Here is a 25,929-nt window from a genome sequence, read left to right on the forward strand (position 1 = left end):
GCGGTATAAACAAAATTACATGTGCGTGTTTGCCGATGACGTCATTAATGTGAAATGTCATAAATAACGCTGATTGGTCCAAGTGGAAAGCATGTGTAGAAAATGAGAAGAAAAAAAAAACGCCTACGAGCCTGGCACATTTCTATCGCCAGTGTTGCGGGGTAGTGAAAGCAAATAACGAAAATAACGGATGAAGAAAGGTTCAAGAAATTTGCCTGCCCAACAATTTACCCATCTTCCACCATCGAGCGGGATACTAGCCGTTACATTATTATATATCTTTATCCAGAACCCCGTTAAATGCCTTATTCCAGCACAAGAGCAATACAATCCAACAGACGTCAATCTTCAATTTCACCCACTTCTAGAGCTTCGAAGATTCATTGCGGAAGCACGTGATATTGTTCACGTGAGGGACGTCTATGAGTCGGCGATACCAAAGGCTCCCCGATAAGATAAAAGGATAAGGCCGGGCGTTATTCAGCTCGGCATCACCTCGGGAGGCCCCAACCCGAACACTTTCTCCTGACTGCTGAACACAGTGAGGTGACCGCCGAAACTACCAACTGTTTTGTGTTTGTTGTTAATATCTACTATTCATTGAAAGTGACTCCTACCTTTGCAGTGTAAGTTGAAGTTGCATGGACAAAGAAAGTGCTGAATGAGTATTGCAATCCTACCAAGAATCTCGTTAATTTTGATATATAGTGTAATTCACTTAATGTTTCAATGATATGCAGGTAATCAGTTATAAGGAACTTGGAGTTCGCCGTTTTCTCTCTTTTTCACCTCTAATTCATTGTGGTCAATCTGAGAGCTGATTTGTCGAAGTAAGATTCCTGAAAAGCATACTGTAACCTTCTAACATTGTGGAACGGAAAAACACTCAACTGTTCACTTCATAGTTCAGACGTTGAAAAAAGAAGGAAATATGGAGCGTATTCCGTCGGAGGATAGAATCGACTCAACAGAAGAATCTGAAATGAGGCCAAAGAATTTCCGAAATTACAGAGGAAACCGCAATGGTAAGTATACATTCTTTACTGGAAAGTTGGGGTAACACCGCACATTCAAATTCATGTTCCGCAATGGCGGGTAATCTAAGAACTACAAATACAGATAAGCAGTGTTTAGGGCTGCAGGACAATGTAGTTTTCATAATGTCATAACACTTTATTGAATTACACTTGTCAATGGTGTGATTTGTTTTTTGCAGTACCACGAAATTTAACCGTCGGTAACATTAGGTATATCTTGTCTTGGATAAGCTTGACTTTCATAAGATGATATAAATATGTTGTGAGGTTGGATTTCATTCTGAATTGCCTGTAAAAGCAGGGCCCAGTATGTAGGATATGAATCCTACATTAACAATTCCTAAACAACAGTACTCTGTATTTTTTTATCTGGGTAACTTATGGACCCGGGTCTCGAACGAGGCCTGGGGCAATAGATTGGTTGAATAAGCAAGTCTGTACATTAGATTAAAAGATACATCATTTCAGAGAGCATCCATTTCACTCCACTGCTTAACGAGTTCTTGTCATCAGTCTATATTTTTGACATTCGAATTTTGTCACAGCTGGTGAAAGGATTGCTGGGACAATGGGAGGGGGATTAGGGTTTAAGTGCAGTCTTGTAACGGCCGAGAACTGATCTTAGCTGTACAGTAATCGGTCAGATCCTGGAGGCGTTTGAGATAAGGAAATACGCTGATAAGTACGAGGAAATAGTAGGTACATTTCATAGCCTTGGAATGTGAAGAAAGCCTTAGGTACAAGGATGTTTCCATTCTTAGCTATCTCAATAGGAAAGACGGGGATTACACCATTGAGACGAACTAGAATGCGGAAGACTTTTTTCATGAGTTACCAGACTGCCTTATTGTAAATGTTTAGGATAAGGAACATCCTAGCGAGATCTTGTCTGTCTCCGATTTACCAAATGTTCTTTCATGTGTATTTATGTGGACGCCTGTACTGTTTATTTTCGTTTATTTTCCAAGTTAATGCATGTGTACAGAAAAATATTTCTTAACTCCTTAGAGCCCTGTATTTTTTCATCTTGTCAACTTCATATTTCTAAAGACTGCAGTCATGTCACATTCTATTTTTTCTTTTAGCGTGGCTATCCAACTTATCTCGTTTTCTTGTGTGATCTGTAGACTAAACTGAATAATTTTAGATCGCATTTTCTCTTTTTCTTAGTTTTTCATTTATGTAGGGATATCGTCGTCATTATTATGTTTTTTCGTCATTATTTTAAATGCACCGTGTGCAAGGGAAATATGTATTGTTGACTTAAATATGTATTGTTGACTTAAATGTATTTTGTTTTCAACAGCATATCATAATACGATACTTTATGATGACGAGTCTGTCACTCGGTCAAAATTTCCCGCGCTTAACTAAACGGCTTCATATGAGTCATATCCGGTCTTAAATATTAATTTCTGGAAACGTGGTACTTACAACTTGTAGGAGGAGCCAAGATAAGAGGGAGGGAGGGGATTGAATGGGAGTGGATATGTGGGTGGAATGGGTGGGAGTAGATTTTATGCCTTTGTTTTAGGCTACCTCCCTTGTAAGGGAAAAAAGCCGTTGGTGTATGTATGTATTATTATTATTTCGGTGGATTCCGAAATATTACTAAAAGATCTAGAGGCAGTATACAAATGGTCAAGTGAAAACATAGTGTTCAAAACAAGAAATCTAAACTGATAAGATATGGGTCAAACGAAAATCTAGAGTACCGGTACACAGTGGGTGCAGAGGAAATAAGAACAAAGGAAACGCTGAGAGACCTGGTGGGGGGAGGGGGGATTTGTGATGACTGTGGCGTCAAGGCATGCAATCCACACCACTAACGCTGCTCGTAAAGTGAGAGGGTGAATCCTCCGGACCTTGAAGACTAGGAAGCTCGAGCACTTGCTACCTCTGGGGAAGACCCTGGTAGTGTCAAAGGTGGAGTATGTATGCCAGCTATGGTCTCCACACAAAGTCAAGGATATACAAGAACTTGAAAAGGTCCAGCGGGTATTCATGAGGCGGTTAGTCGGGGACTCTCTAAGCTACTGGGAGAGGCTGAAGTTCCTCAAGCTCTTTTCACTGCAGAGACGCAGAGTGATTTAAGTCTGAGAAGTCCTGGAGGGCACAGCACCAAACCCATCACAAAATGAAGGGGGTGGTATCAAAGGGAAACACCACACCAGGTTTGGCAGTACCTGTAAAAGAAGGCTCATAAGTGCTCCTAGCGAATGAAGACGATCTAGACGGAAAGCTTCACCTAATCTGGACCCAGATTCTTCAGTTGTCTCCCAGGAGAGATATGGGACCTAACGGGAGTCAACACGGAGGGTTTCAAGAGGAGGCTAGAATTCCTGGACAACATCCCAAATGACCCTCCAATCCCACGTGACCTAACCTCACGAGGAGCGGCAACGAACTCGATCGCAGACCAGTTCCAATACGTGAGGCTTGGGCAGAGAGAGATGTGGGAGAGGTGTTTTCCCAGACTGGCCATGGTGTTAACGCAAAAATTTACAAGACAATATTATAATGTTCATTATTGCCTCAATTTTGTTTTCAGTTTTCATTGAATTCTACATACATACATATATCAAGGCTTTTTCTCCCTTGCAAGGGAGGTAGCCCAAAAAGAAAAAGGCGTAAATTCATTCCCACCCATTCCATCCCTAAATACATTCCACTCCACCCTCCCTCTTATCTTAGCACCTCCTGGATGACGGGTCATCCCTGCACCGTGTCCACTGCCATATGGAAGGCACCACCACCATAATTGAAAGAAATAACAACACCAGAAGACTAAAGATGACAGAATCGGTGCTAATTTACAACCAAAAACCCGCTATTAATATCCAGCAGCAGCCTGAAACGTCGTTACCAACCAGACGACAGAGGATGCATCCCGCGCGCTGATTGGCGGGCGGACGTTTCGGCACTCCGCTCTCCGCCGATATATATCGTCATACGACCAAACCGCGTCATTCTTTGTCATTTCTTTGAGAATCAACTCAGCGCTCCTAGAGGTCGGACGTCTCTCCACTCCAGCTCTCTCGACAAACGCCCAGGAATCTTCGGCCGGTGGTGGCGAGGAGATACATCTCCTTTGCTGCTGCCGGTCTGGCACAGGCCGACCTCTTCGCTGACGTCGGCAGGCGGGCTTACACCAAGACAAATACACAGTAGTGCTTGGAAGAAAAGAGGCACATGCACACCTGCTCGCTGGCTAAGCAGAAGCCCAACCCAACTCTCACTCAGAACCCTCATCTGATCGCAGGCTGGTCGACGGAGAGGAATTGGGACGCCTCTCTGTCCAACCGGCCCGCAACCTAACGCTGGCGAGCGAGTTTACACTTCTGACATTTACACACAATTCCCAATCACGTAATTCTCTGTTTTCAGAGTTGTGATTGGAAGGAGAGAGATAATACAACACCCGCCCGGCTGCCCCCCTTCGCACCGCCACTGAATCAACTCTACAGACCTTCAAACCCAACCTGGGGAAAAGCAGGCTACTGAGGCCCCACCTGTGGCTTATCAGGAACGCGCTCTACACGCGGGAAGTGAACTCTACTCACTTCCCGTAAGATACACACACACACACACCTCTCATGAACATAGCCACGACACATGCACAAACATCTACACTTTTTCTTCGACTAAAATTCGCTTCCTTTCTAACTTTCTCTTATACTACATCTCATTTCAGTTTACCTCCCACTAAAGATTTTTCCGTTTTTCCACCTTTCTCTACTACTATGCCTCCTACCATTTTCTAAACTTTTGGTGATCCTAATCCCGGCGTCGGCGCCGCCGTCCAAGCTCCCAGTCCATTTCTCCCGAGGCACGACCACCAACCGCCCCTAATCGCTCGCTAATTCGCCCGGTGGCAATTGCCCTCTATTATACACTACTATCTTTTCATTTTCTTACAGACATTCTTCCCCTCCCACAAAAACCGATCCCGCGCAAGCGGGTGGTCTTTCCTAGGAATTCAGAATTCTTTGTCAACAATTTAACCAGACAACACCTCCTGAAGATGGCCAGTTAGGGCCGAAAGACGTCTAGAGGAAAACACCATGGAATTCAGTACTCTACTCAGAAATCTGCATCCAGACGACCGTACATTGGTGCGTAACATAGCAAAGAAATTCTATAAACAGAATAATGCTCTCTCAGCTGTTGACTTTAACAACGCATATATATATATATATATTATATATATACATATATATATATAAAGGGTGTATTTGGACAGGAAATTTTCCCTTGTGAATATTTCGTTGAAACTGATGGCTCTTGTGGGTTTATTTTCTTAAATATATTTTCCATGTTTTTTGGGGGCTTTTATTGATCTGGAAAAGGCTTACGATAGGGTAGACAGAAAGACACTGTGGGAGGTTATGCAGATATATGGGATAGGAGGAAAGCTTATAGGAGTTGTCAAGAGTTTTTATGAGAGTAGTAGAGCTTGTGTCAGGATTAGAAATGGAGAGAGTGAGTGGTTCGAGGTGAAGGTGGGACTTCGTCAAGGATGCGTTATGTCGTCCTGGCTGTTCAACTTATACGTGGATGGGGTAGTGCGAGAAAAGTGGGAGGTGAGCCAGCTGTTGTTTGCTGACGACACTGCGCTTGTGGCAGGATCGGAGGAGGGACTGAGGAAGTTGGTGACAGAGTTTGGGAGAGTGTGTGATAGAAGAAAGCTGAAGGTAAATGTGGGTAAAAGTAAGGTGATGAGATGTACAAGGGGTGAAAGTGGCAGCAGACTGGAAGTGAGCATTAAGGGAGAGCGACTGGAGGAAGTGGATAGTTTTAGATACTTGGGTGTAAATGTGGCAGGAAAAGGTGGAGTGAAGGTGGAGGTAGAATGTAGATTGAGAGAAGCGAGTAAATGCCTTGGTGGATTGAAGAGTGTAATGAGGAATAGACATTTGGGAATGGATGCTAAGAGGAGACTGTATGAAGGAGTGATTGTGCCAACAGCACTGTATGGGGCAGAAACATGGAACATAAGAGACGAAGAGAGAAGGAGTTTGAATGCGTTTGAGATGAGGTGTCTGAGAAGTATGATGGGGGTTACTAGACTAGATAGAGTGAGAAATGAGGAGGAGAACGGGGATGGAAAGGGAGTTGGGAGATAGGGTTGATGAAAGAGTATTAGGATGGTTTGGACACATGGAAAGAATGAGTGAAGAAAGACTAGTAAAATAGGTATGGAAGGCAGATGTGGAGGGAGTGAACATGAAGGGACGTCCTAGGATGAGGTGGATGGATGGGGTGAAGGGGGCTTTGGGGAAGAGGGGAATGTCTGTTGAGGAAGGATGGGAGAAGACAGAAGACAGGGGTGAATGGAGAATGGTTGTATATGGATGATGTTGTGTTTGCATGAGGTGGAATGGGCGAAATGTGTGAGCAAAATATGACGCAGCCCGAAGGGATTTCTCCCCGTCTTCTCCTTTAATGCATGGGGGGACGGAGAGGGGGGGGGTCGTCGATTTAATGAAGCGGCCTTGCTGTGTCTTGCGACACTGCTTCTGACCCAGGGCAGTGGACAAGGTGCAGGGATGACCCGTCATCTAGGAGGTGCTAAGATAAGAGGGTGGGTGGAGCGGTGTGGAGTGTTTTCAGGGATGGAATGGGTGGGAATTATTTTATGCCTTTTCCTTTTTGGCTACCTCCCTTGTAAGGGGGAAAAAGCCTTGGTATATGTATATTTTCCATATGCCTTGGTATGGTCTTGCTTTCTTCTGAAAGTAGGTTTATGACTTCACTCTAGTCTTTATTGCTAGATCGCGATTTCGGGTACAAGACCCTTCTTCAGTAGCTTGGATTCTTCTTTCTCTGTGGTTAGGGTAAGAATGTTTCTGGTGAATGGTGTGATGATATTTCATCTTGTATGCTTGTATTTGTACTTCTTTGCTATTCACCGTGGGAGGTCACCGGGGTGCCTTCGACCTCGGTTTGCGACATGTTGTCGCATGCTTGGGAGCACCCCCGACCTCGGTTTGTGACGTTTTATCGCACACTGGAAGACCTCGAGGCTGTCCCAACCGTGCGACAAAACTGACGAGTTAAACACCAGATGAGGACGGAGCCTTTATTTGTACGACGTTTCGCTTATTACAGCTTTTTCAAGTACAAGTTGAGATACATATGCTTGAGATTAAATAAGGGGAAAGGAGGAAACGGGGAGAGAAAAGAAGTAGGGGGGAAGGAGGAGGAGGAGGAGAGGAAGAGAAGGGGGGATTGAACACTAGGAAAGGTTGAGAATGCTGACCCAAACGTCCGAGGGCAAAATGTTCACAAAGGGTGGTTTATTTATTTATTTATTTATTTATTGCTGGCCATGGATATTAGGGGAATTGTGTGGGGTGAGATGTTGAACATGCCCCTATTTTGTTCAATAGTGTTCGTTCCTTGAATGATCGCTGCTTCTAAACACTTCCTGCGGATCTTGTCTGGTTCTCGTATCAGCAGCTCTGCATTCTTCCAGTCCATAAGATGGTTTTCCCTGTTTCTATGTGTCACACATGCATTGGTGGTGACATCATGCCTGACGTCGTAACGGTGTTCACGTATTCGTGTATTCAGGTCGCGTGACGTTTCTCCGATGTAAACTTTATCACATCCTGAGCACGAGTACGATAAACACCGGGCAACAAAGCCGGTGTTTATCGTATTCCGGCATATAAAGTTAGAAATTATAAGAAGAAACATCAAGCCAACAGAAAAAGAGTGAATCTACAATTGTGCTGTACAAGCCGTGCATGCTCTCAATATTATAATAAAAAATACATGTGAGAAAAGGGAGGTATGTGGGATAGTGTTATGAAGCCTGTAACCTTTTCTTTTATTTTTATAATCACCATTTCTTCCTTTTCCCTTTCTTCATAGTCTTTATAAGCTTACTTTCTCCACATTTTGCCTCTTTGGTAATAATAATTAACATACAGTAATACAATTTGACACTAAAACAATGTTTTTCTTTTTCTCAGACGAACCCCGGATTATCATGCCAAAGAAATATGGCATAGATGAATCCAACAATGATTGTAAGTATTATCTCCTGCTTCATCATTTTACTCAACTACTTTTGCTATTGACATAGAAATAATGTACACCAGTAGCTTTGAAACTCATGATTGCCTGGTTGTGAGAAAAGTGTATAAACTTTCGTTTTTTTTTTATATTTATAGCACAATGAATTTACTGTGTTTGAAACTTGAATGAAAACCTTTTTGGCTGCGACCCTAAACCCTCACCCTTTTAATTGGAATAAAAATTAATTAAGAAATTTCAATGTACGTACTTGCTAATGTTTGATAAACTTTATGTTTATAGTTATATTTACTAGCAATGATATTTTTGTAAGACCCTCTGGCGACCCTCAAAAACACCCTCGCGACCCTGGGGTTGGGAACCATTGGTTTAGAGAGAAATGTCAATGTAGTGGTATTGAAAGATCTCAATGGTAGGTAGGAGATGGACCAATAGACAGAGTGGTTGGGAAGTGTGGAGTGCCAGGAAAAAATCATGGAGAGCTGATGGTGATGTGTCTAGAAAGAGACTTGATGATTGTATAGGAAGAAAGTCAATTATAAGTAAACATGGGAGAGGGTGGTGGATGGAAGGGTGGTAGGTGAGGCTTTAATGGATTATATAGTGGTAACCAGAAGATTTTTGGATGTACATGTTGTTAGGGAAGAGAGTGGGGGAATATCAGATAATTTTTCTAGTGAAAGGAGTTGAGATTGGAGGATAGATGGAGAAAAAGGAAAAGGACAGAAAGTAGGGAGGGGCTTAGAGCAAACTGCTTAAATGAGAAAGAAAAGGAGTACAAGAAACTGAGAGAAGAGTGGGAGTGAGTGAGTGATAGAGTAGAACTAGGAGTGGAGGAGGAATGGGGATGTTTCAAGGAGTGAGTCACAAGGTGTGCAAAGATGGGGTGTGGAACAAGGACAGGAGGAAATAGAATGAAGGGTAGTGAGTGGTGGGATGATGAAGCAAAAAAGGTTGTAGAAGAAAAGAAATGAGCATTCACAAATTGGTTGCAAAATAGAACAAGAGAATCATATGAGAGGTACAAAAAGGAGAAGACAAGTAAAGCATAAGATAAAGGAGGCAAAGAGAAGAGATGTGAAATGGGGAAAGGGTGTGACAGAAAATTTTGAAAGTAATAAAAAGATGTTTTGTAAGGAAATTAAGAGAGTAAGGGGAGTGAATCAAGTAGAGAAGAAAGGGTAAAAGGTGCAGATGGAGAGTTGATCATGAAAGATGGCAGTAAGAGGAAGATGGGGAGAGTATTTTAGGGATTTGTTAAATGTGAAGGAGCATGGGGAGGGAAAGGTAGTTGCAGTGGGAGGCACTAAGAAAATGACAGTGATGAATGAGGAAATTGGAAGCAAAATAAGAAAAGATGAGGTGAAAGCAGTTATCAAAATAATGAGAGCAGGTAAGGCATCTGTGTTAGATGGGTGCATATGGAGTGTCTAAAGAAGGGAGGTACAGTGCTGGTGGATTGGCTGGTGAGGTTGTTTAATGTTTGTTTAAAAGAGGGTGGAGTGCTGGAGAACTGGAGGAGGGCTTTTTCCCCCTTACAAGGAGGTAGCCAAAGTCAAAAGGCATAAATCCACTCCCACCCATTTCATCCCCACCCACTTCATTCCCACTCACCACCCCTCCCTCCCTCCCTCTTTTCTTGGCTCCTCCTGGATGGTGGGTCATCCCTGCATCTTACCCATTGCCCTGGGTCAGAAGCAATTAGCAAGACACAACACATCCACAGCAAGGCAGTTTCATTTAGTCTGTGACCCCACTCTCTGTTCCATCATGCAGAAAAAGAGAAGACAGGGAGAATTCTCTTTGGGCTGCATCAAAATATAATTCACATGAAACCACTCTCTAACCCACTCACCCCCATCCCCCATGCAAATCAAAATAATTGAACCACCGATTCAGATTAGGGTTGGCAACAGGGGTAACCAATCAAATTTCTGTTTTGGTCTCTGATATGTAAATGGTTGTATGTTGTCAGGCATTATCTGAAATATAATCACTAAAATGTATGATGGGCACAAGTTGACTTAGTTCAGAAAGACAATGAAGTCTTGACCAATGAAGGATACATTAGAAGGAGGTAGTGCAGTATAGTGTTATGAAGCCTTTAATATTTTCTTTTATCAACATAATCATCAGGTTTTTCTTCTATTCCTTCATAATTTTTTAAGCTTGATTCCTTCATCCCTTATATTACCCCTTTGGCCATGATGGCCAATATCATACACTTGATCACCATTAACTTTTTTCTTTCCAGCTGAACCCCGGGTTATCATACCAGGGAAATACAACAAAGATGACTCCAGCAAGAAATGTGAGTCTACTCTTTCATCACCAGATAGTGTACACCAGTGGTTCTCAAACCCATGGTGACAAAAGGGTTGTAAGGGTTTTTATAAGTCATAGAATGGTCTGGAAAAAAGTCCTTTGTGTATATGTATGTATGCATGAAGAAACAAAACCCATACAACTATCCCTCCCATCTCAATACCTCTGGGATGAAAGATCACCCTGTCCCCAATGACACTGCTTGGTTCAAAAACAATATAGTAAGGCACAGTTCCTCAATGAACAGGGCCCTGACGAGCCTCAAACATTGTAACCATCAAGTCAAGTAGTCTTCCATAGCAGGGCCCAGCAGTATCTCAACCCCACCCTATAACCAAAAGTTTGATGAAAGAATTTTGCTGCAATCGCAACAAAGGATGGAAGCCTTAAACTTCCTTTTCCATTAATTTTGAAGTAAAGTATTGTTCTTTCCTCTTGGCACAACCTTTCTTGTGGTTTTAAATCCTCCCACTGCTCAACACCTTTAGGCTGACTCTACAGCTGTCATTTGTTCATTGAATTATATTTTTATTACCTAAGTCCTTTGCTGGAATATTAGTACCTACCTCTGGGCACTTAGCTCCTTTCTCCACATGTTTGGTGCTCATTGCACCTTCTTATTCCTGGAAATCTCCTCTATGATAAAAGAAAGTCTTGGAACACCCATTACTAGTCTGCTATACATTTGATTAGGCCCACAGATCTGCACAAAATAGACTACAAGTAAATTGATAGAGATTACCATCCTTTATTAATAGGGTGAACTGAGTCACCCTCATTTAGTAATTTGTAGTATTCATAACAGATAGCATTTGTAGGGCCATTTGGAGATATTTTAACTTTCTTCTAATGATATTCTCATATGTTTTCCTTTGGCAGGTTTATGTATGGGTGGTCCAGCTGTACTAGCAACAGTGGTCTTTGTGTCATTGTGCTCATTTGCTTGGTGCATAGCCTGTATAGTGATTGGTGCCAAGTATCAGAATAAGTGTAATGCACAACCATTCATCTCAACATGGCTCATCTTGCATGGTTAGTATAACACTTATGTATATATATATATATATATATATATATATATATATTCTTCGTATAAATGGGCAGGAGATTCTCTCTCAAGCATATTTCATTGAATGAAATGGCAAGCTTGTGACAAAGCTTTTTGTCAATCTTCTCTCTCTTTCGTAAGGTAACTTTACCTTCCATAGGAAGGAGTCCAATTAATTTGCCATAAGCCATGAGATAGAAATAGGCATAGTTGAAAGCCAAAACACGTTTAGCGCCTCCTGGTGCTTTTTCAGTGGCAATTGAAGTAATGGAGATTCCATGAAGATCAGCAACTTTTATACCCATAAGGTGGATGGTGATTGGCTAGATTGCTGCGGGTTAGGTACAGTCTGTTCTCCCATTGGTTGAGGGGTGCATGACATCATCAGTTTGCGCCCCAGCACTGTAATGGGCGCTCCTAATGCTGGGTAATGCTTGCAGGTCATGGGCTTGTATATTTAGATTTGGGGAAAGATCTTTTATGTATAGAGCCTCTAGGATAGGTAATCTTCTAGGGTCTTGGTGTGTGGCTAAAATTTCTGTGTTGTTGACCAGGGTTTCCCTTCATAAGATGGTGTGGTGAGTATTTTTGGAATGATTCTTAGGAGCATTGAAGAAGTGGTATTTGATGAGGTACAGAGACCACGAATATACTACCGATACATTGATGATATTTTTGTTATGACCAAGAACATCCAACAGATTGAAGCCTTGCAACGACGATTGAAAGAAGCCTCTGGCCTAAACTTCACCATCGAACATAGTGATGAAGGTTCCCTCCCATTTCTTGATGTTCTGGTGAAACATCTGTTTATGTTCTGTTTATGTTAAATCCACCTATCAAGGACATTGCCTAAATGGATCAAGTGAGTGCCCTCAGAGGTACAAGGATTCTCAAACTGTCAGGAAATATATTTAATTTGGAAGTGGGTAGAAACAACTTTGCCAACCGTGTAGTTAACGAATGGAATAAACTTCCTGCAGAGGCAGTGCATTGTAGTTCAGTTCGAAGCTTTAAGATTCGTTTAGATAAACATCTAAGCAAGATGTTGTAATGATTGCCTTTTAATACTATTTGTTTATTATCTATCTGTTTATGATTTGCTTGATTTTCATTTATTACTTATCTGTCAATTTATTATCATTTACTATTTACCTGTTTATTATTTAACTATAGTTATGCATTTAATTTATTATTATTTATATTATAAACAAAATTTATCATTGTTATATATTTTTTCGCATCCGACCTAGTTATGAACTAAAAGGTCTCCTGTCGGCATGCTCCGCTTTTTTAATCCTTTGTAATTAGAAGAGTCCTCACACACTGCAACAACTGGAGGGCCGTGCACTCAAAGTTGGAAAGGGTCACGCAAGTCCTCATCAACAACGGATTTGCCAATAAAGACATTGAAAGAATAACTAAGAAGATAATGGACACATGTTACCTGAAAAAGAACCTCTTGGAAGATAACCAAACACCATAAAAGATCATTGATATATTTCATAAATCATTCTTCTCTATGGCATACAAGGAAGATGAGAGAATTATGAAGCAAATAATCAGAAGGAACATCAAGCAGACTTCTGCAGACACCAAAATTATTTTTACCATATATTACCAAAATGAGAAGACATCAAACCTACTCATCAAGAACAACAACAAGCCCATCACCGATAAACTTCAGAGATCTCATGCCATATATAGGTACATGTGTAACCTTGGGGACTGCACAACCCAACCTTCTTCCTATATTGGTATGACCACCATGAAGCTGTCGTATAGACTGTCATACCATCTGACATCAGGTGCTCCTAAGAATCACTCCAAAGACACTCACCACACCATCTTACGAAGGGAAACCCTGGTCAACAACACAGAAATTTTAGCCACACACCAAGACCCTAGAAGATTACCTATCCTAGAGGCTCTATACATAAAAGATCTTTCCCCAAATCTTGATATACAAGCCCATGAACTGCAAGCATTACCCAGCATTAGGAGGTCCACCCATTACAGTGCTGGAGCGCAAACTGATGACATCACGCACCCCTCAGCCAATGGGAGAACAGACTGTACCTAACCCGCAGCAATCTAGCCAATCACCATCCATCTTATGGGTATAAATGTTGCTGATCTTCATGGAATCTCCATTACTTCAATTGCCACTGAAGAAGCACCAGGAGGTGCGAAAATGCATTTTGGCTTTCAATTATGCCTATTTCTATCTCATGGCTTATGGTGAATTAATTGGACCCCTGCCTATGGAAGGCAAAGTCGTCTTATGAAAGAGAGAGAAGATTGACAAAAACCTTTGTCACAACAAGCTTGCCATTTCATTCAATGAAATATATCTACATATATATATATATATATATATATATATATATATATATATATATATATATATATATATATATATATATACACACACACACACACATTCGTCAGATGAATGGCGAAGATTGGAGTTTCGAAGAAAAAGTGAAATTTTCGTGGATCTCAACGCAAAGGAAGTACTTTATTGTATTTACAGGAAAGGGGAAAGTTCGTGGTGTAGTGGGAAAATGAGGAAAAAGGAGAAGGGGAGGGATTACTGAGAGAAATGGAAGGAAATGAGGAAGGGGAGGACTTGGTCCAGGAGGCCAGGCGTCTTGTAAACAAGAAGGACCGATGAATTTGGTGAAGAGATTAACAAAAATGTAAAGATTAGAAATATAGATAAGAGCAGCACAATGGAAGGTGAGGATAATAATTTCCAGGGATTTAATGAGGGGGATGGATACCAACCTCCCCCAATTAGCAAGACTAGAGGAAAAAAATTGAGAAAATGACCGAACATTTGGAGAGTAGGTTTGGTAAAATAACAAAGATTGTGCAGAGAGTTGAAAAATTGGAAGAACTAGAGAAGGTGAACAAAAACTTAACTAAATAGAAAAATTAAAAAGACAGTTAAAAGAAGTAAAAGATGAGAATGAGGAATTGATGAGGAATAATAAAGACAATAAAGAGGCCATAGCAAAAGAAGGACAGGGTTGGAAGAAAATCCAAGAGAGTAAAGTTGCATTTACTGACATAATAAAACAGCAAATGAAAGAACAAACTGAAGACTCAGTTATTAAAGTGATGAGACAGAAGGAGGATATAGTAAGAGACTTAGCAGTTAAAAAGAAATGTATAATTATATTAGGAATGGAAGAGAAGTATAATCTAAATAGAACCACAAGAATCAAAGAGGAAAAAGAAAAAGTAAGCAGTTTACTAGAATTAGTTCAGGAAGATGAACCTGAAATCATGAAACAAATTGAAGAGATGTATAGATTCGGAAAATATAGTACAGATAAGACCAGACCAATTAAGATTAAATTCAGGTCACAAATGACAGCAGAGAATATCTTAGCAAAAACAGGGAAACTAGCAGCAAGTGAACAATATAAAAAGGTATGGATAAAAAGAGAAATGAATAGAGAGGAAAGAGAGGAGGAAACAATTAAAAGACAAGAAGCTAAGGAAAAAAACAAGAACAGAACAGTCAGAAAAAGATAAATTCTATTGGAGAGTAGTGAATATGAAAGTGAGGAAATGGGACATACTAGAGAAAAACAAAAAGGAAACAGAAAATACAATGGAAATAGCAGAAAATTAAGAGTGTCTTACACAAATATAGATGGATTAATAACAGGATTGAATGAGCTGAATGATTACACTGTACAACAAATTTCAGGATTAAGAAAAAAACATAGTTCTCATGTGCGTTTTATTATGAAGTTTAGTGTGCTGAATTCAAATTTGATAACAACAATTTCATGCCACGTCACAATTTTTTGTAAATCGCTGTTTTAATAATTATGCAATTAATAGAGATTTCCAAGGTTCCATAAATGTATTTTGCTCCCAAAGTCAGATTAAATGTCTTCATTGTATTTATTTAATTAATATATAATGAATCGGCAAGTTTGTTAGCTTTATATGATGTATTAACCTACAATCTATTATTTACTTCTTCTTTTATAAGACGTCTCAGGCGTGTCACGCTTCAGGTTCCAACAGAAGTCAGCCAGCATAGCAGGGCTCCATTTTCCCTTGTACCTGTTTTCCATTGACGCTATATCTTGATGGAACCTCTCTCCATGTTCATCACTCACATCTGCTGCATTCTCTGGGAAGAAGGACAGATGAGAATGAAGAAAGTGTATCTTCAGTGACATATTGCATCCGAGATCTTGGTAGCATTTGATTAGCCTCTCCACTTTACGCTCTCGCTGGGACTCTTGGTGCTTTCCCAGAAGCCCTTTGCATACATCTTTGAATGCATGCCAGGCCGCTAGCTCAGGTTCATCCATTGTCGCCTCAAAGTCCTCATCATTTATAAGCTTGCGAATCTGAGGGCCTACAAATATACCCTCTTTAATCTTGGCATCACTAATTTTAGGGAACATCCCTTTGAGATACTGGAAACATGGCTTGTTATGATGCAGTGCTTTGGTAAATTGCTTCATTAGGCCTAGTTTTATATGCAGTGGTGGCAAAATGATTTTCTCCTTCTTAACTAGTGGCTCATGAATTACATTATGGCATCCAAGCGTCATAGATTCCCGAGATGGCCATTCTGAGCGTATATAATGTTCTGATCTGGCCCTACTGTCCCACTTGCAAAGAAAGCACATAAATTTGGTGTATCCAGTTTGTAGCCCATTAAGTATGGCTACTACTTTCAAGTCTGCACAAATTAACCACTCATGCTCTTTGTAACTTATGCGGTCTAGAATAAAAGCAAGGTTCTCATATGTCTCTCTTAAAATGACTGAGTAAGCAACTGGAACTGAAGGCATGGTGTTCCCAATGTGCAACAGAACTGCTTTTATGCTGTAAAGGGATCCATCTATGAATAGCCTCCACTCATTGGTTTCATAGGACAGCTCAAGGGCACTGAATAGGCTCTGATATCATTACAATAAGTCAAGTTGTTTTCCAAAGTGAAGAAATCCTGTAGATTTGCAGAACGCTTCCTAAATACTGTAATTCGAGCTTCTTCATTCAACAGGTGCCATTGTTGCAAACGTGAGGCCAGGAGTTCACTCTGTTGCTTAGTAAGTGTTAGATCACGAACTAGATCATTGAGTTCTAGTTGGGTGATGAGGTGTGGTTTCTTATCAGATTCAAGTTGTGTCGTATACGTTGCATCGAGATTCTGAATCGTCTGAGTTGCTCGTGTCATCGCTTGGTAGTTCAGAGGGCGGCTGTGGTACAGGAATATCACTTGAATGTAGAACTGGGCGAATAGCAGACTGAAGATCTGGATACACGATAGATTTCTTGCCTTTTCTGTTGCGACCTGCAGGAAAATAATATAAAATCAGACTAAAAATGGATACTATTGGTTGTGATCACGTGCAAAAATAGTGGAAGTGCAACTTATTATGTATTTCGATCTTTTTTATTGATACATCTCTTGAAAATATATATAAAAACAGTAAAAAATAAACACTGAACACCCACCTTTAATATCCGTTAAGCAGAAGTAGCAATCTGTTGAGTGGTCCTTTGGCTCCCTCCAGACCATTGGTACGCCAAACATGAGGCCAGTCCCTTTGCCTTTCACCCAGGCAGAAAGGGAACTTGTACACCTGACACAACATATGTGAGGTGCCCAGCTTTTGTCCTGGTCACCCACTTTACATCCAAAGTACAGCTCATAAAGTTTCTTTACACGTTGAGTCAACTGTCTCTTGTATTGCCTTAATGTAACTGATCCACATATATAACAAAACTTGTCTGGCGAATTCTTGCATTCTCTAGGCATCTTAACTCTGTATCCTGTTAAGAAAAAAAAAACACATAGCTATGTGAAAAATTATATAAATGGTAAAAGCAACAAAAAATACCGTTCAGATAGACATTGCGGGCACTGCTATTTACGAAGAACTGGAGGGTCACAGAAAGAAACGGATGTTATATTCGTGATCTACGCAAAAAATAACTCTAGAAAAGGATAGTCTCATTTCCGGTTTTTTTCATTGTTATACAGTGTTATCTGAAGGAAAAAGAACTGGTCATGATGGTAATTGTAGAAACAAAATTAAAAAGTCCACTACCACCCAACAGTGTAGGACATGATGCATATAATTATTGGATTAGAAAGAGAGAGACAAAACAAGGGGGTGGAGTTATGTTCCTGACTAAGAATGATATAAACGTGAGGTGTGTCACACATCACTCCTTCACACGGTAAGAGCAACACGTATTTTCGGAGCGCTGGCTTACGAGCGAAAATATAAACAAGAAACGATTAGCGTAGGCCTTATTGTCTATACGCGGGGTGGTAAGGACGTGCATTCGTGGTGAAACAATGTAGGTCGAAATTGTATCTCCGTTACTTTCTTTTTTCATTTTTTTTATTGTTCTTAAAAATGGAAACCCTTAAATCCAAAGACGCAACTAAAAGAAGCCTGGAAGAAACAAAAATCGAAACTCCACCAGGAGTAGTGAGAAAAAAATCATGCTTCGCTTCAACACCAAGAGAATACCAAAGATTAGACGTAAGTAGATTTTCCGGCAGGGGGGGGCTTGGAGGGGCTTTAGCCCCCCCAAAAAGTAGCCAGCCCCCACATTAGCCCCCCAACTGAAATGAGCAAATTGAAAATTTAAAACGCTCATTGAAATAATTTTTTTAAGTGGAATTTTTAATTGCCAGGGCTAAAGATTTGTCAGCCATCAGTGCTAGCCCTACCATTAACCCCCTCCCCTTCTGAAATGAGGATAATATATGAGTATTATCATATTACTATTAGCCCCCCAAAAAATTTGCTCAGCCCCCCATAGCCTCACCAACTAAAAATTCCTGGCGCCGCCGCTGTTTTCCGGGTTTGAAAGAGAAGGAAATGGATTACTAAGAGTAGAGATGGATAGAGTATTAGAGAACCCAGATACCGGAACATAATGAGGAGTAGAGATCTATGTGATATCGTAGATGAACTATTAGAACTTAAAAGCGAATATAAGATAATGTACCAGGAAGTATCAAACCTAAGGAAAGCCAACGAAGAAAACAATAGGGAGATAGACGAGTTGAAAAAGTAATTAAAACAGCTTAAGGGTGATAATGAGAGGTTAAAAAGTGAGGATAATAGTAGGAACGAGGCTCTGAAACGAGAGATTAAAAGTCAAATGAAAGAAGTGACTGAAAAGGTGGAAGAAAAAATCAAGGAGAATGACCTACAGGAAATAAAAAAAAAAGTGGAAAATTGAGCAGGAAAGTCAGGAAATATCCCTAAAGAAAATAATGGAACAACAAGTAAAAGATAATACAAAAGAAACTGTAATTCAGGTTATTAAAGAGAAAAGTAACCTAGTTAGGGACACAGTGGATAGAAAAAGGTGTATAGTAGTCTATGGCATTAAAGAAAAGCACAATGTACCAAGATATCAGAGGGAAAAGGAAGAAAAAGAGATTGCCAAAAAAATACTAAAGGAGTTACAAACAGATGAGTTAGGCTGGGACCGAGAAATCGAGGAAACTCATAGAATGGGCAGGTACTCTAAAGATAAGCAGTATAGACCATTAAAAGTAAAACTTAGATCGCAATCAAGTGTAGAAGAAATTTTAACTAGAACAATGAGATTAGCAAGTAGTGAACAGTACAAAAATATATGGATAAAAAAAAGAAATGAGTGAGGAAGAAAAAGAGAAAGAAAAGGAACTTAGGAATGAGGCAAATGAAAGGAATGAGAATAGAACTGAAAAAGAAAAGGAGGAGTTTTTTTGGAGAGTGATAGACATGAGGCTGAGGAAAAAATACATAGGGAAAATGGAAACAAAGAAGACAGAAGGGGAGGAGGAGAAAGGAAACTAAAAATAGCTTACACAAATATAGACGGAATAATCTCAGGAATAAACGAATTAAACGATTATCTAGTATTAGAAAAACCAGACATAATGGGAATTGTAGAAACCAAATTAAAGTTCATACTAACACCCCACACTGTGGGACAAGGTGAATATAACTGTTGGACAAAGAATAGAAAGAACAAACAGGGCGGAGGAGTTCTAATTTTGGCCAAGAAAGATTTAACTGTAACAAAAATAACTGAAGGAAAAAATAATGTAGAATCAATTATAGTACAAGTCGAAGGTAAAAAAAATGAAGAAAAGAAAATTTGCAGTGGTATATGTACCTCCTAAAACACAAGCCTGGACAGAAAGGGATCACGCCGAGTTACTAGATGATACAAAAGAAGAACTAATTGAAACACTGAAGGATGGAGGAAATACAGTAATTATGGGTGACTTTAATTCAAAAGAAATATGCTGGGAAGATATGACAGTGAAAGGGGGAGAGAGACACTGGGGCAATGTACTCCTTGACTTGACCATTGAATACACAATGACCCAGTGGATTAGAGAAAATACTAGATATAGAGGAAATGAAGAACCCTCAAAATTGGACTTAATACTTACGACAGAACCTGAGATAATCGAAAATATTATTTACAAAACTCCGATAGGAAAAAGTGACCACGTACTAATAGAAATGGAATTGAAAGAACAAACAGACCAAAGCAAAGATGATAAACATAGAATAGGAAGACCTATGTATAACAAAACAAACTTTGAGAAACTTAAAACATTCTTTTGCAATGCAAACTGGGAAAAATTCCATAACGAAGATACAGGGATAGAAGAAAAATGGAACATACTAAAAGAAATTTATAATGAAGGAGTGAACAAATTTGTACCACAACAAAAAATGGAAAAGGCATACATAGAGAACTGGTACAACAAAAGATGTAGTGAAGCAAAGGAAAAAAGAGACAAAGCTTGGAAAAAATTGAAAAGAGATAAGAAACGAAGCAAATGGCAAACATACATCAAACTAAGAAACGAATATGTAAAAATACGCAGAGATGAAAAGAGAAATTATGAAAAAAAGATAATAGACAAATGTAAAGAAGAACCCAAACTATTTTACAAATATATAAATGGAAAACTGAAAAACAAACAAGAAATAGAAAAACTGCGCCAAGATAAAAAGGAATTTACAGAAGAACTGGAAATGGCTGAAATAATGAACAAACACTTCAGATCAGTATTTACATTAGAAAACTCACCTAACAGTGAAGTTAGAGAGAGAGAATTATCCCCAACAATGAAAGAAATAAACGTAACACAAAAAGAAATTGGTGATCAAATTAAAACCCTGGATGTCAGAAAATCACATGTCCCAGACGGAATAGCAAACTGGATACTGAAAGAATGCATGGAAGAATTAACTGACAAAATATATGATATAATTGAATCCTCACTTAAAGAAGGAAAAGTACCATTGGACTGGAAAAAAGCAAACGTACCAATTTATAAGGGAGGTGATAAGGAAGATCTATCTAACTACAGACCGGTCTCACTAACAAGCACAATAGCAAAAATTTGTGAAAGAGTGATCAAAAACAGGTGGGTAATACCTGGAAGAAAACTCTATACTGAACCCAAATCAATTTGGATGTAGACAAGGGAGATCCTGTACAACAAATCTGATCTGCTTTTACTCAAGATTAGTAGACATAATACAAGAAAGAGATGGATGGGCAGACTGTGCTTTTCTGGACCTGCAAAAGGCATTCGATAAGGTACCTCATATGAAACTAATAAATAAGAAGAGTCAAAAGGTGGCATCAGAGGAAAATTATTGAAATGGATGAAAGACTTTCTGATTGGGAGGAAAATGAGAGTTGTAATTAGAGAAAAATTCTCCAACTGGGAAGAAGTAAAAAGTGGTGTCCCGCAAGGATCAGTACTGGCCCCGATCATGTTCGCTGTATACATTAATGACATGAATGAAGGCGTGGAGTGCTATATAATTTTTTTTGCAGATGATGCAAAATTACTTAAGAAGGTAAAAACGGAAGAAGACTGCAACTCATTGCAACAAGATCTGGACACAATATGGAACTGGACTCAAAAGTGGGAAGTAAAATTCAATATTAAGAAATGCAGTATAATGGAATTTGGAAAGAGTAGAAACAGAATATCAAAAGATTACAGAATTGGGGAAGAAAAAATATAAAAACAAACTATGAAAAAGATCTTGGAGTGATGATTGGAAAGGACATGAAACCAGATAAGCATATAAATAAGATGTTCAGAGAAACCTACAACTTATTGAGAGCAATCAAAGTGGCATTTACTTATATGGACAAAGAAATGATAAGGAAAATACTAACTACATTAATAAGACCAAAACTTGAGTACGCAGCATCACTTTGGACACCCAGTACCAAAAAGAATATTAAGAAACTAGAAAGATTACAAAGAGCGACAACCAAACTAGCACCGACGCTTGCCGAACTAACATATGAGCAAAGACTATCCAAATTGAACCTACCAACTCTGGAACAAAGAAGAAAAAGAGGAGATTTGCTATCTACAGAATAATGAAAGGAATGGAAGTTTTAGACAGGAACGACCTATTAGTGTGGGAAAACGGTAGAACAAGAGGACACGGAAAAAAAATGAAAAAGGATAGTTATAGAAAAAACTTGAAAAGGAACAGTTTCCCACACAGAGTGATAAATACATGGAACAAATTAGACAACAAAACAGTATGTGCTAACACTATACAAGATTTTAAGATATAACTTGATGCAGAGAGATACAAAGACGGGTCACCATGAGTATAGCTCCCCTCCCGTATATTACGACTAGGTAAATACTTGTCTTGTGCTCAACATGTACTCATCTGCTACTCAACTGCATTATAGGGGTGAGAGGGGCCTCTCTTGGTCCCGAACGCCTAGTGACCTTTGACCTCTCGTTGCTAAGGGTCTATGGGAAGTACAACTTCACCTTAACTGAAGTGAAAATGTTGCACGATACATATTATATAATCCTCATGTATGGGAACTATAGATGAGTAATGCACCAGAACCAGTACTCAAGACAGAGAAGACATACATACATATACCAAGGCTTTTTCCCCCTTACAAGGGAGGTAACCAAAAAGAAAAAGGCATAAAATCGTTCCCACCCATTCCATCCCAGAATACACTCCAACCCCTCCACCCTCCCTCTCATCTTAGCACCTCCTGGATGACAGTTCATCCCTGCACCCTGTCCACTGCCCTGTGTCAGAAGCAGTGTCACAAGACACAGCATATCCACAGCAAGGCTGCTTCATTAAATCGGTGACCCCCCCCTCTCTCCGTCCCCCCATTGCATAAAAGGAGAAGACGGGGAGAAATCCCTTCGGGCTGCGTCATATTTTGCTCACACATACTACCTCACCCCCCATCCCCCCACCCATTCCACCTCATGCATCACAACATCATCCATATAGAACCATTCTCCATTCACCCCTGTCTTCTGTCCTCTCCCGTCCTTCCTCAACAGACATTCCCCTCTTCCCCAAAGCCCCCTTCACCCCATCCATCCACCTCATCCTAGGACATCCCCTCATGTTTACTCCCTCCACATCTGCTTTCCATACCTCTTTTACTAGTCTTTCTTCACTCATTCTTTCCATGTGTCCAAACCATCCTAATACTCTTTCATCAACCCTATCTCCCAACTCCATTTCCACCCCTGTTCTCCTCCTCACCTCCTCATTTCTCACCCTATCTAGCCTAGTAACCCCCATCATACTTCTCAGACACCTCATCTCAAACACATTCAAACTCCTCCTCTCTTCCTCTCTTATGTTCCATGTTTCTGCCCCATACAGTGCTGTTGGCACAATCACTCCTTCATACAGTCTCCTCTTAGCATCCATTCCCAAATGTCTGTATCTCATTACACTCTTTAATCCACCAAGGCATTTACTCGCTTCTCTCAATCTACATTCTACCTCCACCTTCACTCCACCTTTTCTGGACTCATTTGCACCCAAGACAGAGAAGACACCAAGTGGTAAATAAAATGATTGATAATGAAAATGATATGTTGGTAACTCAACATTCCTGAGAGGGGTTAGACAACCTGCTTGGTAACTAAGGGTGTCGAATCCTTACATAATGCTTTATATAATGTTTTCGTATATAGAAACAAAAATGATAGGCCACTCTATCTAAATGGAAAAAGTAAGACTGTATAATTTGTCATGCATGCTTTCATATACTAAGTTTCTAGAATACAAATTTCATACAGCTTGATATGCTTAATTGCTGTATTTCAATCTTAATCCTAATTCCACAGCTATCAACTCACTAAATTAACTGAGGCCATAACCACATATGTCTATATCAATTTGTAATAATAGTTTATTTACTCTAAAAAATGCCTCTGTCGGGATTTATTCCCGACACCTTTCGGGAGGCAAAGGAGCACATCTAATTACAATTGTGCATTGTCAATCAGGGATTGCCTTAATCTAATTGGCCTTCAAGCTGCTTGTCTCATAGGACGTACTGAAGGTGTCTCATCCTCACCAATGGATTCTCCACCTATTAAGGGTGTTGGCTCTTGGGAGTGAATTTCCAAGGGTATAGTTTAACAATACATCCTAATGCCCACTCATGTTGTGGTCCGAGTCTCTTCAGTATCACCACTTCTCCCACCTTGGGTGGTTTCATTTGCATTGGTTTCGAGGAGCCATAATGTTTTTCTCTCAGGGAAGTCAAATAATCCTTTTTCCAAATTCTTTCAAAATGTTTGATAATTGATGATAGACAGCTGTGTCGGGGTCAGATGTATCCGACGTTACCACTGGTGGATAGGGGTTTATGGTTCTTCCATACAAAAGGTGATTAGGAGTTAAGGATTCTACGGGTCCTTCATCGTTGAAGTAGGTTAAGGGGCAATTGTTCAACCGCGTTTGTACTTCCCGCAGAATTGTTTCGAACTCCTCCCAAGTCACTCTCTTCTTATACGTACAAGACCTTCTTCAGACATGACTTTTTTAAACTGATCATGCGTTCATAAAAGCCTCCCATCCACGGTGCTCTGGGGGCTATGAATTTCCATGTTATGCTATAAACTGTCATATATTCAGAGACGTTAGTATGGTCTAACATCTCCTTGAAGAACTTGGCTCCAGCAACAAAATTGGACCCGTTGTCTGAAATTACTGTTCTTGGGAATGAATACATTGCACAAAATCTCCGAAAGAGGTTCAGAAATGTCAGAGCCGACATATCTGAGGCTAACTCAAAGTGCACCAGTCTAGTTGCTATGCATGTATTTACCTAGTTGTATTTTATATGAAGGGGAGCTATGCTCGTGGTGTCCCTTCTTCATATCTCATTTTATCTAAACTATTTTTAAATTCATGTATTGTTTTTGCACACACTACTTTCTCATCTAACTTGTTCCAACTGTCTATTACTCTGTGAGGAAAGCTGTTCTTTTTCAGATCTCTTCTATAGCTGTCTTTCTTGATTTTCTTTCCGTGTCCTCTTGTATTTCTATCATCCCATTTTATCAGATTCTCTCTATCAATAATTTCTATGCCTTTCATGATTCTGTAAATAGCTATCATATCTCCTCTCTTCTTTGCTCTAGTGTCTGTAGCTCAAGTTTTGCTAGTCTCTCTTCATATGATAGTTTTGAGAGTGTTGGTGCCAATTTTGTAATTGCTCTTTGTATTCTTTCAATTTTTTTAATACATTTTTTTGTACTTGGTGACCACATCTTTGCTGCATATTCCAATCTTGGTCTTATCAAAGTGATTAGTATTTTCTTCACCATTTCTTCATCCAGGTATGTAAATGCCACTTTGATTGTTCTTATTTAATTATAAGTTTCACCAAAAATCTTATTTAGTTGTTTCTATGTATTTACCTAGTTGTATTTTACGGGAAGGGGAGCTATGCTCGTAGTGTCCCGTCTTCATATCTCATTTTATCTAAACTATTTTTAAATTTATGTATTGTTTTTGCACACACCACTTTCTCATCTAACTTGTTCCAACTATCTATTACTCTGTGAGGGAAGCTGTTCTTTTTCAGATATCTTCTATAGCTGTCTTTCTTGATTTTCTTTCCGTGTCCTCTTGTATTTCTATCATCCCATTTTATCAGATTCTCTTTATCAATAATTTCTATGCCTTTCATGATTCTGTAAATAGCTATCAAATCTCCTCTCTCTCTTCTTTGCTCTAGTGTCTGTAGCTCAAGTTCTGCTAGTCTCTCTTCATATGATAGTTTTGAGAGTGTTGGTGCCAATTTTGTAATTGCTCTTTGTATTCTTTCAATTTTTTTATACATTTTGTTGTACTTGGTGACCACATCTTTGCTGCATATTCCAATCTTGGTTTTATCAAAGTGATCAGTATTTTCTTCACCATTTCTTCATCCAGGTATGTAAATGCCACTTTGTTCTTATTAAAATTATTAGTTTCACCTAAAATCTTATTTATTTGTTTCTATGTGAATAAACATATGTAATATTTGTGGGGGTTTCTATCCTCCGTCCTTGTGAATGTGATAGGTCCTGAATAATCTATTCCTATGTGAAGGAAAGGACGCTCAATTGTCACACGCTCAACA

General features: G+C 39.6%; 1 protein-coding gene across 2 annotated transcripts in view; it reads left to right on the plus strand.

Moving 5' to 3' along the window:
* Positions 1–472: 472 nt before the first annotated feature.
* The window catches only part of LOC143021083 (uncharacterized), a 37,605-nt gene continuing 12,148 nt past the window's right edge, over positions 473–25,929 (plus strand). The window contains exons 1-5 of one of the 2 annotated variants that reach the window (XM_076178345.1): positions 473–626; positions 741–1,025; positions 8,018–8,074; positions 10,336–10,392; positions 11,286–11,438. In XM_076178345.1, the coding sequence (XP_076034460.1) occupies positions 932–1,025; positions 8,018–8,074; positions 10,336–10,392; positions 11,286–11,438 (361 nt within the window). In that variant the 5' untranslated portion in view covers positions 473–626; positions 741–931. The remainder of the gene's footprint in view (positions 627–740; positions 1,026–8,017; positions 8,075–10,335; positions 10,393–11,285; positions 11,439–25,929) is intronic. The other variant, XM_076178346.1, reaches the window with a different exon arrangement.

This window comes from Oratosquilla oratoria, chromosome 41 (genome assembly GCF_046742065.1).
Source record: "Oratosquilla oratoria isolate Oo_2021 chromosome 41, ASM4674206v1, whole genome shotgun sequence".
In the NCBI taxonomy this organism is placed as follows: domain Eukaryota; kingdom Metazoa; phylum Arthropoda; class Malacostraca; order Stomatopoda; family Squillidae; genus Oratosquilla; species Oratosquilla oratoria.